This window comes from Pelophylax lessonae (assembly GCF_965119305.1).
Source record: "Pelophylax lessonae genome assembly, chromosome: 1".
Classification (NCBI taxonomy): domain Eukaryota; kingdom Metazoa; phylum Chordata; class Amphibia; order Anura; family Ranidae; genus Pelophylax; species Pelophylax lessonae.
In genome coordinates, this window is record NC_138768.1 from 773,641,882 (window position 1) to 773,657,049 (window position 15,168).

The 15,168-nt window shown below is 44.6% G+C and overlaps 1 protein-coding gene across 4 annotated transcripts in view; it reads left to right on the forward strand.

Annotated features, from left to right (window-relative positions):
* The window catches only part of CCDC149 (coiled-coil domain containing 149), a 157,094-nt gene that overhangs the window by 116,292 nt on the left and 25,634 nt on the right, over window positions 1-15,168 (forward strand). For 2 of the 4 annotated variants that reach the window (XM_082267861.1, XM_082267862.1), the window contains exons 10-11: window positions 16-92; window positions 4,002-4,034. In XM_082267861.1, coding sequence (XP_082123987.1) covers window positions 16-92; window positions 4,002-4,034 — 110 coding nt within the window. The remainder of the gene's footprint in view (window positions 1-15; window positions 93-4,001; window positions 4,035-15,168) is intronic. The other 2 variants (XM_082267863.1, XM_082267864.1) reach the window with 1 other exon arrangement.

Below are 15,168 nucleotides of genomic sequence, written 5' to 3' on the forward strand. Positions count from 1 at the left end.
ATTTTTTTTTTTCAGAATTCTAGGTAATCGAGTGGCGGAGTTGGAGAAGAAACTCCGCACATTAGAAGTGTCTGGACTGTGGAGTCTTCCAGGTCAGTTTTGCTTTTTGCTTTTGCTTCAAGAATTGTTTCAAGAAATGTCTGCTCCTCTTCCACTGAGCATCACTTCTCTTGAAGGCATATTAAAGCTAAACTGTGGGCTCACAAATGCCCATTTATATAATCCTTAATGGCCACAATAGATCGAAGTAACCAAACATATAAGATAGTGGTGACATTATCACTTTGCTGGACATAACCTGTGTAGAGAGCAGAGCTGCAAGAGGAACCGGCAATCTTTATCACAGGAAGCTCCTGCACATAGACAAAGGTTCACGCCTGGATTACTGCACAGATCTGGAGGAAATATACAAAGCACACCAAGATTCGTGTAAGAATACACATGACTCTTGTATTTAGACAATATTTGCTTACCTTGGAGTTGTTTTAGTTGTCCTATTAAGTAAAAGTGCAACTCTAGGCAAAACTTTTTTATTTTTTACATTTTTTTTTTATAGAGTAGAGACAGGTTAGATTTACCTTTTGTCAAGATTTTATTTCTGTGTCCCCAATGGGAAGATTCACAGCTGTATTTGTACTGGTGACATTTATCACAAATGTTCCAACCGCTTTCTAAAAAGGGGAATACTCCTCACTTTGGGAAATTTTCCCTAATTTTCTGTTGGGTTTCTGGGGCAGGAAGTGTAGAAAGATTTCCCCAGTGGGACACCACACAAAAATAACCACTGTTGGGGGTTTTATCTCTTCCCTATCTTAGCAAAATCTAACAAAAAAAAAAAAAAGTCAGAATTCCTTCTCTTAACCCTTGTTTTAAAGAAAAGCATCAGTGTGACAGCCAGGCAGATAGCGTTTTTGGAAGGCAAGTCATCAATGGCAGACTATGTCTAATTTTTCTGATAGTTTGGTAGGGCGCTGGCTGAGTCATGATACCATTGCCCAGGTGACACAGATGGGCACGCCCTGCCCAACCCATAGATGGCACCAGGTATCAGCCTACTATCTAAATATTTGCAGCAAAGGCACAACTTCCTACATGGGACCATCTACACATTTGTTGAATTCCCTAACCTCACCAAGGAAATCCTGCCTCCAATTTATTGACTCATATGTTAAAGCCGTTGTATCCCCAAAAAAAAAAAACCCTGCAGGACAATGGCATAATGTGCTAGTATGCATCACATACTAGCACCTTTGAACAAAGCCCCCATATGGTCGCCCGGACACCGCTGAGGTAGCTGATATGTTCCCTCGATGACGTCACTCCTGCGCATGCGCGCGGGTGTTAACTTTCCAGCAAGGAGCTCTGAAGGTCCAACAAGATACGCCAGACCTTTAGAGCGCATGCGCCGCTGGTGTCAGCGGCTGCATGCAGGGTGAATATCTCCTAAACCGTGCGGGAAAAACAGTTTAATCACATTTCCATGCTATAGCTGAAAGATTGCTCCAACGCGACGCCCTCGTTTTGGGAGGACATCCATTGACGCCTGGGTCATGCATCGAGTGCACTTTGTGACCGCTGTGTCCTTATGACACATCTGATTACAGATCGCAGTAGGGCTGCAACTAACGATTATTTTAATAATCGATTAGTTGCCGATTATTTTTTCGATTAATCGGATAAAATAATAAAAAAACTCAATATGCCTTTTTTTCATTTATTTAAAATAATAATGAGCAAACAGAGTGTAAGTGCCGGTTCACACTTGTGCGATGATGGAAGGCTGCGTATTCGCAGCCTGTTCCCGCATCGCATCTGCACAAGAGGCAGTTCACACTGCCATATGCGATACGCAGGGGGTGTCAATTAAATGTTAACGACACCCCCAGTTTGATCGCATATTGCAGTGCGATCTGACAGTTCGCACAGGATCGGATCGCACAAGTGTGAACCACTGTGCGATCCGATCCTGATGCGGCTGAAAAAAAGGGTCATGTGCGACTTTTGTGCGGGTACAGTGCGAATCAGCGCACCCGCAGAAGTGTGAACCAGCACTTAGTGACGGTTCTCACTTGTGCGGTTTGCGAGATCGCATGTAATTCGGAGCGCACTGCTCCTAAATTACATGCGATCTCGTGTGCGTATGCGAGTTCAGCCATACACTTTGTATGGCTGAATTTGCAGCGCATCCGCAGCAAACTCGCACATGAGGCATTTTTTGAGCCGCCTCAGGATCGGATCGCACAGTGGTTCACAGTTGTGCGATCCGATTCGGTGCAAACTGTCAGATCGCACTGCGATATGCGATCAAACTGGGGGTGTCGTTAACATTTAATTGACACCCCCTGCGTATCGCATATGGCAGTGTGAACTGCCTCTTGTGCGGATGCGATGCGGGAACACGCTGCATATTCGCAGCCTTCCCGCATCGCACAAATGTGAACCGAGCCTTATACCAAAACTTTTTTTTTTTTTTTCTTAATTAAGCTGCTATATACTGTAAATAATATAATAAATGCTTATCTAGATAAAAGAGTTAATATTCCTTATAAGGTGCAATATTATAATAGAAAAATAAGTGAATAAAAACATCCATGTCAGCCATAGATATGAAATAGGCAGCATAGAAAGACCCCCTTTATGTGCTATATGGACGTTTTTAATCACTTATTTTTCTATTAGAATATTGCACTTTATAAGGAATATTAACTTTTATCTGGAGAAGCTTTTATTATATTTTTTGGCGGGCTGCATTGCATGGACAGTCACAGGACACTGTAGCTCTAATCTCGGCACTCACGTTCTGCTGCTTCTGTCCTCTTTTCTGCCTTGATATGACTCACTGACTCCCTCACTGACATCAGCAAGAGGGCGGAGAGGAAAGGAGGGGGGGAGGAGGGGGGGGGGGAAGTCACGGAAGTGCAGAGCTGTGAGAGAGAGAGACAGTGAATGCAGCCGTCGGCTTCACAGAGCAGACAGCTCGCTGACGGGCGGGGAAACTTCACAAAGCAGCACAACTAATCGACGGAGCAACTAATCGATAATGACAATCGTTGACAACGATTGTAATTATCGATTTAGTCGATTTAGTTGTTTCAGCCCTAGATCGCAGTAAAGGGCCAATCACAGCGGCCCTTTTCCATGTGATCAGTTGTGTCCAATCACAACTGATCATATGTAAACGGACTTGCTGGTAATGGCAGTCCTTTCCTCACATGTTGTCTCTGTATTAGGAAAGGAAAACCAATAACCAGCAAAGATGTCATCGCACAGTTTACGCTGATAATTAGTGCCCTGATTATCAGTGCAGCCTCATCAGCGCACATCATTGAAGAAGAAAAATGACTTATTTGCAAAAATTTTTAACTGAAGCAAAGAAAAACTTAAAATCGGTCTTTTTTCGCTTGTTTAACAAAAAAACGAAAAACCCAGTGGTGTTTAAATACCACCAAAAGAAATCTCTCTCTGTCTCAAAAAATGATCATTTCATATGGGTACAGCATTGCATGGCCATGCAATTGCCATTCAAAGTGCAATAGCGCTGAAAGCTGAAAATTGACATGGGCAGGAAGGGATGAAAGTGCCCAGTTTTGAAGTGGTTACATTGAAATATCCAGTTTAGGTTGATTGACCGCAAAAGTGCACTTTTAATAACTGAAGACACTCAGAATTCAGCCCAGCACAAATCTAAGAGGCACAGCCAGCACTGCAGATTTTCACCAGGAGGATGTATACAGAGGAGGGTGCTGTAGCTTTATTAACGAGGTAAGTAAGTAGCTGGCTGTGGATTTTTTAGTGTAGGTTAGGGATGGTGGTCTAGTACACACTTTTTACTTATAGTGCACTTTGCACTTGTCCTTTACATTTCCTGGATTATTTTTAGTTGCATTTAGTCCAATAGAAATTGTAATTATTCCACATTTTTCTGGAGAATACTGTTTTGTGCAACTTCAGCTCAAATAATTATTGTAATGAATGTTTTCTTTCTCCTGTGCTTCATCAAGGCCTCAGCTACAATGTCTCTGTGGGAGTTGGGCGTAGGTTCAACTTTTTTAAAACTTTTTAGCATGTATGCTAAAGGAGAACTCCACTCAGGACAAAAATGCATTTAAACTTAGATGTCATGAAACCCTGATAAATTTTTAGTACCAGACGCCTGTATTTATGAATAAATACACACCCAGATGCTAGGATTTCTATTTCAGAGCAAGAATGTAGTGACTTAGGCTGCCACTGATGACTGCATTCTGAAAAAACTAGTTGCCTAGCTAAAATTCTTTCTGACCTAATACCTGGGAATAAGAATGCGGCAAGTGGGGTCAGAATGAAATCTATATCTGTAAACCTATTATGGGTCAGTAAGTCAAAGTATTGAAGTCAGTAGATTACTATTAAAGTGAAACTATAGGCAAAACTTTTTTCTCTTTCATTCACTGACAGACACCGCTTCAAGTCTTCAGACCATTGGGCTTATGCTCTTGCTCTCTAGGAGTAGGATTAGGCGAGAAACCTTTTTGGTTACGCCCCTGGGGCAGTCCCAGAGGGTATACCATCACTTCCTGCTGTAGGACTCCAGTTTTTTCTGGCTCTCTGCTGGGATCTGCGGTCCTGGCATTTTTTCCTATTCAAATGGAATTTTTTACTTTATTATTTTTGTTCCTGTGAGAACTACAATCAGCAGCCGGACTGGGCGACGCACTGGATATTCTAGATCCTTACAGTCTTCCATGTCTGGCCTGCGAGTGCGACCCAACTAATATTTCCACCCGAAGTTAGCCGCGACATAGCCCCACTGGACAGGGGCTGACCGGCGAGTGAAACACCTCGCGAGGTCCCATAGCACTAGTCACTACAGCAGTTACGACCAGAGCCGCAGCACCCCCATTCCATGATTCCAAGATGGTGCGGTGGACTGCTAGGAGTGGTGCCCGCCTGGTGACCATGGTATGGTGAGTAGTGTCCCCCCTCCTTTCCGGCGGAATTGTTGGGGAGGTCGGGACCCCCCCCCTGGGGATGGTAGGCCCCCCCCAGTGTCCTTTCTCCCCCTTGTGCTTCTCCCTCCTCCTTGCGGGGTTTCCCCTCAAATTTGGAGGCCCTCTCCTGTTCCCTGTTCCCCTGCCCCCGTTTGGGGGCATAGGTGAAATTGGGTAGGGGGGCTACATGGTGGGTAATGCCGCTGTTGGTCATTGTTAGGGATGTTCGTACCTGGGTGCTGTGGGGGGGTCCCTTCCTGGGGTCTGTAAATTTTTTCCCCGGGGTCCAGGGTCCCATTTACCTTGTGGTACTGCCAGTTTTCCGTGGTCTCTGTGATTCCCGGTTTGGCGACCATGTTTTTGGTTTCCCAATAGACTTGCATTGGCGGCCATTTTCTTGTAGTTAGACACAGTGCTGAGGCTGTGGGGGGCCTCTAATGTCAGCTCAGCGTTTCCTCTTCCTCTTTACAGCAGTGTGGCAGATAGTTTTGGCACTTCCAGCTCGAATGGGGAGTCTCTGGGGGTACACTATCCTTCCTTGCTGTATACAGCGCCGCGGGTGCGCTGCTTCTTGTAGTGCCACAGCAGTGCACAGGGAGGAGGGGCCTCCAATTTAAAAAAAAAAAAAATAAAGATAAAAAAATGTTTTCTTTGCTGAGCAGCATGGTTATACCTAACCCTTTAGGGTCATAGAGCTTGGGGAGCTTGTTTCACCACCCGATCCACTCCTGGAAGCTGCGTAACCCCCTGGGTCTCAGTCTGCCCTGGCAGCCCTGCAGTCACTAGTAGCTAAAGTAGATCTGGTCCTGCAAAGGAGACCTGGCAAGAAGCGCCCCCCACCTTCACGTGAATTCTCTGCTTCCTCAGATTCTGAGGTGGATTTGGCCGCTGCGGGCAAGAGTCAGCCCACTGGGTCTGCGTCCACGCACGCTGAGTGCTCTAATAGTGAGGATGAATCCTCCTCTGCAGCTGCGCATGAAAAAGCACTGGTGGAGGCCCTGATTGTATCAGTTCAAGAAACTTTAAAGTTGGAGGACTCAGCTGCTGCTGAGCCGGTGACGCCGGTTCAATTGGCACCCGCATATCTTCCAAGGTGAATACATTTTTTTACTTTCCTGCCTATTTTGACAAGATTAGCACTAGCCAGTGGGGTTCCCCGAAACGCATGGTTGGAATACCGAAGAGTTTTGCTAGAAGATATCCCTTTGAGGAGTCTCTTCTAAAGAAACTGACAGTTCAACCATCGATAGACTGTCAGGTTTCTAGGCTGAATAAGACCACACTTTTGCAGGTGGAAGATTCCCCATCTTTTAAGGCCCCCGTGGACAAAAGAGCAGAGGCTCTGGTCCGGTGCCTTTTCACTGTGACAGGTCCAATTTTAAGACCGGTATTTGCTATCACCTTGGTATTTCAGACCTTAACAGAATGGGCTAAGGTTTTGCACCAGGATCTGGAGGGGAGTCAACATCCTTCTGAGCTGGCAGGTCAGTTGATCCAAGAGTTACAGTATATTTGTGATGCATCCCTCGATGCGGCCCGCCTGGCCGGCAGGGTTTCTGTGACAGCTGTGGTCCTTCACCGCATGATCTGGTTGAAGTACTGGTCACCGCATGATCTGTTTGAAGTACTGGTCAGCTGACCAGGCTTCTAAAAAGGTACTGACTAATCTTCCCTTTGTAGGTGACCGTTTGTTTGGTGCCTCTATGGAAGAGATGATTAAGGGCCTTACCGGAGGCAAGAGTACTTTGCTTCCACAGGCTGCTAAGGGCAAGGAACCTCGCCAGAACAGGGGGTCCCTTCTTTTCGGCTCACAAGCGGCCCTTTCTTCCCTCTGGATCACAGAAAAAGGGCTCGAGATCCACCCGTAACTTTCATATTCCAATATATGTCAGGCATCAGCGTTTTCTTCGTTTTGCCGTGGGCGAGAAGCACGTTCAATTTGTGGCGTTACCCTTTGGTCTCTCTTCAGCTCCTCGAGTGTTCACAAAGGCTTTGGCCCCAGTGTTGGCCTTATTACGGCAGAAGGGGATCGCGGTACTGGGTTACCTGGATGACCTGCTTCTGCATGCAGAGTCTTCCTCTGCTCTAGAAGCCGACTTGGAGGTTACGGTGTGAACTCTGCAGGAAGTCGGGTGGATACTGAGTTTTCAGAAATCTGCACTGTCTTTGTCCACAAAGCTGGACTATTTGGGTGTGACGCTGGACTCATCTGGGTGTTTCTTCCTCAGACAAAACTACTAAAGCTATAGGAGGCTGTTCGGCTCCTGTTGTTCAACCATTGATTGTCACTCAGGACTTACATGCAAGTACTGGGTTTGATGGTCTCCACCTTCGAGACAGTTCCGTTTGCGCAGTTCCACACCAAACCTTTGCAAAGGGAGATTCTGATCAAATAGAACAAGGATCCGCTGTCATTGGACAATCTGATACTGTTGAGTTGGGGTTTGGTGGCTCCGCTTCCTGGCCCTAGGTCTGGGAAAATCTTTTCCTCCCATGTATTGGACTGTAATCACTACGGATGCCAGTCTGTCCGGATGGGGAGTTGTCTTGGGAGTGTGTTCGACCCAAGGTGTCTTGACTCGGGAGGAGTCCAGGTTGCCGATCAACATTCTGGAAATTTGGGCGATCAGACTTTGTCTCAATGGATGGATCGTCTGCAGGGACGCCCTGTGCGGATACAATCGGACAATGCTACGGCTGTGGCATATATCAATCATCAAGGGGGCACAAAGAGTGCCCTGGCGGCCCGAGAAGTGGACGGCATCTTGAGGTGGGCAGAACGATATGTTCCGGCCCTCTCTGCTGTGCATATTCCGGGGTTAGAGAATTGGCAAGCAGACTATCTCAGTTGGCAGACGTTGGGTCCGGGAGAATGGTCTCTTTTCCTGGAGGTTTTCCATCAACTGTGTCTTCGGTGGGGGACCCCCAATGTGGACCTGCTGGCTTCCCATCTCAACAGAAAGGTGCAGAGGTTTGTGTCAAGGTCTCATGATCCTCTGGCAGACTCTCTGGTGGCCCCTTGGGATCAGTATCGTCTGATTTACGCCTTTCCTCCAATTCAACTTTTGTCAAGACTGCTACACAGAATCGAGGTAGAAGGAATTCCAGTCATTCTGGTGGCACCAGACTGGCCTCGCTGGTCCTGGTACTTAGGCCTGGTAAGGCTGGTAGCAGATGTCCCTTGGAAACTTCCTCTGAGGGAAGATCTTCTGTCTCAGGGACCAATCTTCCATCCTGCTTTACGGTCGCTGGCTTTAACGATCTGGCTATTGAAAGCCAGGTGCTGAAAGACAGAGGGCTGTCGGAGTCGGTGATTCCTACGCTGTTGAAGGCTAGGAAATTTACTTCCAGGAAGGTTTATCATTGAGTTTGGAAGGTGTACATTCCTTGTTGAGTCACGGGGGGTTTCTCCCCACTCCTTTTCTGTGTCTCGCAAGTTGGAGTTTCTACAATTGGGTGTAGATCAACGTTTGGCTCTGGGCACCGTCAAGGGCCAGATTTTCACCTTGGCTATTTTTTTCCAAAGGCCATTGGCGGCGAAGTCCTTGATTCACACTTTTGTGCAGGAAGTTTGCCATCTGGCTCCTCCGGTGCAATCCCTGGTACCTCCGTCGGATCTCAATTTGATTCTGTCTGTGCTTCAAAGGCCTCCCTTTAAAAATATTCGAGAAATTCCTCTGCTCACTCTGTCGCAGAAGGTATCTTTCTTAGTAGCTATTTCTTCCGCACATCGCGTATCGGAGTTGACTGTGTTGTCCTGTCGGTCACCTTACTTAGTGATTCATAGAGACAAAGGGGTGTTACGACCCTGTCAGGCGTTTACTCCCTAAGGTTGTCTCAGGGTTTAATTTGAATTAAGACATTGTGCTCCCTTCCTTATGTCCTAAGCCTAAACATTCTAAGGAAATTGCCTTACATTCCTTAGATGTGGTAAGAGCGATTCAGGTTTACTTGGCGGTGACTAAACCAATTAGGAAATCCAAATCTTTGTTTGTTCTTACGGATGGACTTCGTAAGGGGCAGGCCGCATCTGCTGCGACCATTTCCAAGTGGATCAGGCAGACGATGGTGCAGGCCTACTCCATTAAGGGTCAGGTTCCTCTTTTCCCTGTTAAAGCCCATTCTACGAGGGCGCTTAGTGCCTCCTGGGCCTTCCGTCATCAGGCGTTAGTTTTTCAGGTGTGCAAGGCGGCTACTTGGTCGTCTGTACACACATTCATAAAATTTTATAAGGTGGATGCACTTGCATCTTCGGATGCAGCGTGTGGCCGCAAAGTTTTGCAGGCTGCGGTTGCAGAGGCTTCTGCTTCTTGAGGGTTAAAATATTTTCTGGTGGTGAGCTCCAGTTGTTCCTAGTTGAGCTCCTGTTACCTGGTTGGCTATGTTTAGCCTTGTTGGGAATTCTGCGTTTGCTGTGTTTTTCCCACCCCTCATGTTGCACTACTTTGGGACATCCCAATGGTCTGAAGACTTGAAGCTGTGTCTGTCAGTGAACTAAAGAGAAAACTGTATTTTTGTCTTACCGTAAAATCCTTTTCTCTGAGGTTCACTGACAGAGACAGCACTAGCCCCTCTTTTGGGGTTGAGTTGTTTGTTCTTCTGACACTCCTTGTTACAGACTGGGAAGTAACAAGGAAGTGATGGTATACCCTCTGGGACTGCCCTTGGGGCGTTACCAAAAAGGTTTCCTCCTAGTCCTACTCCTAGAGAGCAAGAGCATAAGCCCAATGGTCTGAAGAATTGAAACTGTCTGTCAGTGAACCTCAGAGAATAGGATTTTACGGTAAGATAAAAATCCATGTTTTTTTTTTTTTTTTTGCCAACTGTCCCATTGGGGAGATATACCTGCACTTCCTGTTCCATAGCTAAAATAGGAAAGGAGAGGGAATCCCTGCAAATAATGGAATCCCATGGGGCCTTCAGATCACAAGAACTAGTGTCTGAATTAGAACATTTCCCCTCTATTCATTTTCTGGGGACAACCCAAAATCTGGGTTTCTCTTTTACTTAACTAAACAGGACAAAAAGAGGGGCTGAATTTCCTTAACGGGGGCACAGAGAGCAATAAAAACTGAAAAGTTTTGCCTTTAGTTTTACTTTAATTCGGGTTTTTAAAGTGGAATTCCAAATTAAACGAATAAAAAAATATATATATATATATATGTGCGCACAGTACTGTGCAAAAGTTTTAGGAACGTGTGAAAAAATGCTGTAACTGAAGAATACTTTTAGAAATAGAAATGTTAAAAGTTTATTTTTATCAATTTAACTAAATTAAATGGACAGAAGAGAAAGCCAAATCAAATGAATATTTGGTGTGACCTCCCTTTACTTTCAAAACGGCGTTAATTCTTCTAGGTACACTTGCACACGGTTTTTGCAGGTAGGTTGTTCCAAACATCTTGGAGAACTAACCACAGATCCTCTGTGAATGTAAGCTGCCTAAAGCCCTTCTGTCTCAGACAGACTCGATGATGTTGCGATCAGGGCTCTGTAGGGACCAAACCATCACTTCCAGGTCTCCTTAAGGTAGTTCCTAATGACATTAACTTTATGTTTGAGATCATTGTCCTGCTGCAGAATACATTTGGGGCCAGTTACAAGCCTCCCTGATATGACATGATGGATAAGTATCTGCCTATATTTCTCATCATTGAGAACACCATTAATTCTGACCAAATCTCCAATTCCATTTGCAGAAATGCAGCCCCAAACTTGCATGGTCCCTCCACCATGCTTCACTGTTGCCTACAGACATTTATTATTGTACTGCTTTCCAGCCCTTTGCGCACAAACTGCCTCCTGCTACAGGCAAATATTTCAAATTTTGACTCATCAGTCCAGAGCACCTACCATCTTTCTGCACCTCAGTTCCTATGTTTTCGTGCATAGTTGAGTCGCTTAGTCTTGTTTCTACGTCGTAAGTATGGCTTTTTTGCCACAATTCTTCCATGAAGACCACTTCTGGCCAGGCTTCTCCAGACAGTAGAAGGCTGTACCTGGGTCTCATTGGTTTCCACCAGTTGTTTGCTGATGGCACTGCTGGACATCTTGCGATGTCAAAGGGAAGTAAGTATGATGGTGTCTCACATCTGCTGCCATAAATTTCCTTGTCTGACCATTTTGTCTACTGTCCTCAATGTTCCCTGTTTCTTTGTGCTTCTTCAAAAGGGCTTGAACAGTACATCTTGAAACCCCTTTCTGCTTTGAACATTTTGCCTGGGAGACACCTTGTTGATGCAGTATATCTACCTTGTGTCTTGTTGCTGGTTGTAGGGCCAGTTACATGAAACTGTCTTCCACAACCTCACCTTAGTAGCAGAGTTTGGCTGTTCCTCACCCAGTTTTAAGCCTCCTACACAGCTTTTTCTGTTGGAGTTAATGACTGTTTCAACCTACATATGAAATTGATGACCATTAGCACCTGCTTAGTATAACTGGTTAATCTACAACCTGACTCTAATCCTGCAAAAACCCCTGACTTTGTGCAAGTGTACAAAGTGTGCCAAAGGGTAGTCACAAATATTTATTTGATTTAGACTTTTCTTCTGTTCCCTCATTTTGTAAATTAATAAAGATAAACCATTAAAATATATTTTTTTAAAGCTTTCCTTCTTTACAGCATTTCTTCACACCTGCCTAATATTTTTGCACAGTACACTGTGTGTGTATAATCTAATACCTCAAATAGGAAGCTGCAATTGAAAAAAAGAGACGTTACCCTTCTGGCTGTACATTTTGGCAGGGCTGTGAGTTAACGCTGCTCCCCTGTTTGTAAACCTAACTATATTTAGCTGGAGTTCCACTTTAAAACCTATGCAGAGTCATTATTTGTGAGATGATTTGAGAGCTGTTAAAAGCCTTTAAATGGTGTGGGAAAGATCTTCTACTGCAAAACCGGACAACCTTTAGTAACTGTCATCCACAAACTTAAACATGGATAAACTGAGAGTTACCCTATTTTACTGAATGTTGTCTTTTGACTGGAGTTCTCTTTTTCAGTGACATTAATCCCTAATAATGTTTGGTCTTAGACTTACTAAATATTACCAATGTGATTTTCATTGTCTGTTTATTTTGCATGGAAACAACTCTCATATGAATAGCCCATTTATCTGCACATTTATAGTCATTTCTGATTTCCTTTCCTAATGTATCCTTCCATAACCAACACTTACCATTTGTGAAGTCTGGAATTCCAGGATTTGATTAGTTAGAAGCTGTCTCACTCAACAATGTTGTTCCATTATTCCCAGCAAGCAAGCAGCTGTGCTCTGATCTGATAGGCGTTTTTACTGCCCTGTGGCTGTTTTGATACAAGGGATTAAAAAAATACAACCTGCAGATATTACAAGTGTATCTAAAGTGGGGTACACACTAGTAGAAAATCTGCCGAAAATTCCCGTCCGAGGTAAAATCTTTCGATTTTCGCCTAGTGTGTACACAACTTTCAGCAGCCGATGCCGACATTTTCAATAAAAAAAAAAACGGAGGGACAAACACCAAAATTTTTTTCGTCCGTCCCCAGAGGACCGATTTTCGTTTAATGTGTATGCAGTACATCTGTGAAAAATCGGATACCAAAGGCCGCGCATGATCTGAAGTTGCTGACAACTCGGAAGTCTAGGAACAAATGTGCCAAAAAAAAAAGAAAAATCGGACGAGAAATTTCATGAGCATTTATTTATGCACTGTTAACTAAAAACGGTTATAAACGCTGAGAAGACAGAGAAAAATCGGAAGGATATTTCGTCCGATTTTCGTCCGATTTTCGTCAAGTGTGTACGGCCCTTAAATCTGACAGATTTTCATTGCTGTTTTTTATTAGTCCTTAGGTTTTGGCCACATTTGTTTTCTTTAGGCTTTTTTCCTTTATTGTTTCATCTGATAATCCTGCCAGTAACCCCAGTCCTGCCTTAAAATCACAATACTCACTACTGAACTGTATCTACAGAGAACCAGTGTTGTCACCTTAGGCAGCTTGCTCCTGATTTGATAAGAGTTGGTGAAATAAAACCACACATATTAATGAATGCGCTTGTGCTAGAAGATGCTCTGTAGAATAAAATCCAACAAGTATGCAACAAGGCCCCCAGAATCACAGCTGTAATATTTGTTTTACCCAGCCTTGATAGCTCTAGATTAGTATCCAAGGATAATCTGCAGCTCTAAATTGGCGCTTTTCCACTGAATGGAACCGAACGGTTCGTCTCGCTTTTGCGCTTTTCCACTGCATGGTATGGTGTTGGAACGGTTCGGTACGGTATGGTACGTTTCCACTACATGGAACCGAACGGTACGGCTTGCTTAAACAGTACCACCTTGGTTGTGGTTCCAAGAAGGCCGTACCGGTACCATATCACACAATCCTTTGCATGCAGCCTTGACTGTTTGTCACTACTAGCCACTGATTGGTCAGAGAATCGTTGTTATCCCACCCACTTTACTTTAGTGGAAAAGCAAACCGTACCGAACCGCTCCAACACCGTACCATGCGGTACCATGCAGTGGAAAACCAAACCGGGCCAAGCAGGGACGAGTGGAGCCGAGCCGGTACTTGCAGTGGAAAAGTGCCAATAGTAAACCTAAAACCAGAGCACACAAGGTAGTGCAAATCAAGCTCTTTGTTAAAGTGTTCCTAAAGCCAGGACCCTGCATTCACTTTATCTGGTCTCCCACGGTACACAGAACATGGAATTGGGATTATTTTAGTAAATATAAACAGATAAATATTTTTCATCAGCAGTTAGAGCAGCCTTCTATCAGTGTCTAGTTAAAGCTTGTAGAAGGAGTTGTAGAAGTCATGGGGGGATAGGGAAGTGCTGCAGGAACAGGAACATGTTACATCCCAAAGGTGAACTTATCCTTTAAGATAGTTAGATAGATCCTTAGAGTCATGGAGAACAGAATTCAGGTGTATGTCTGTCTTGTAAAGCTATCCACAGACAGGAGATGAACATAACCACATTCAATATCAATCGGATCTGGACACATTGCATCCTCAGTAGGCACCCCTGACCATTCAATCTCCAGGGGGGGGTCAGTTGTTTTTCTGGAGAATAAGCAAGTATCCGTTTGTTAATTAGCAGAGTCCGCTAAAATAATGTTAGAAAGAGAAGTATATGATAACCATGCACAAAGGTGGCCATAAGCCTTTACTGTTAGAAAACGGTTTGCAGATTTGTGTTTTAACCATATGGAAAATGTAAAAAATTTACATATTTAAAAAAATTTTATTTGATTGTGAAAAAGGCGTGATAGTGGTATGCAGAGGTTTTGGGAACACTGATTCTGAGAAATAGTGGGGGCAGATGAGGCCAAAATGGGTTTTAAACTTTCAGTAAGAATAAGGGAAACTTTAAAAATAAGTTCTTTGGTTAGCTGCTAGGTACACATCCTGCGAGAGGCTGGACAAGTCGTAACTGGTAGCCCTTTTTTAGTCAAAGGTGTACAGAATGAATGCTCCAGCTTTTGCACCTACTTAAGTACAGTAGCTCACAAAAGTGAGTACACTCCTTTACATTTTTTAAATATTTTATTACTGTATATAAGCCGACCCAAATATAAGCCAAGGCACCTAATTTTACCACAAGAAACTGGGAAAACGTATTGGGTGGGAAATGCAGCAGCTACTGGACCACCACGAGACCCAAAACAGGGGCTGCGGGCATGGTGCAGGGGCTGCAGACATGGTACAAGAGATGCAGGGCTGTGGGCATGGTACAGGAGATGGTTTAGGCATGGCACAGGAGATGGTACAGGCATGGCACAGGAGATGCAGTGCTGCGGGCATGGTACAGAAGAATTTCCTGTACCATGCCCGCAGCACTGCATCTCCTGAGGAGATGTAGGTGGAGTCTCACTTACCTTTCGGTGAGGCTCCTCTCGGCGCCAACACATCACCGCGCATGTGCCGTTTGCCCGGAAATAGCTGAACATGTAAGGGGTTTCCCGAGCAGTGGAGGCGCATGCGCACTGCCTGGGAAAAAGGTAAGTTAGACCGTGACTCGAGTATAAGCCGGGGGGGGGGGGGGGGGGGGGCTTTTTCAGCATAAAAAAACATGCTGAAAAAGTCGGCTTATACTCGAGTATATACAGTATATCTTTTCATGTGACAACACTGAAGAAATTACACTTTGCTACAATGTAAAGTAGTGAGTATACAGCTTGTATAACAGTGAATATTTGTTGTCCCCTC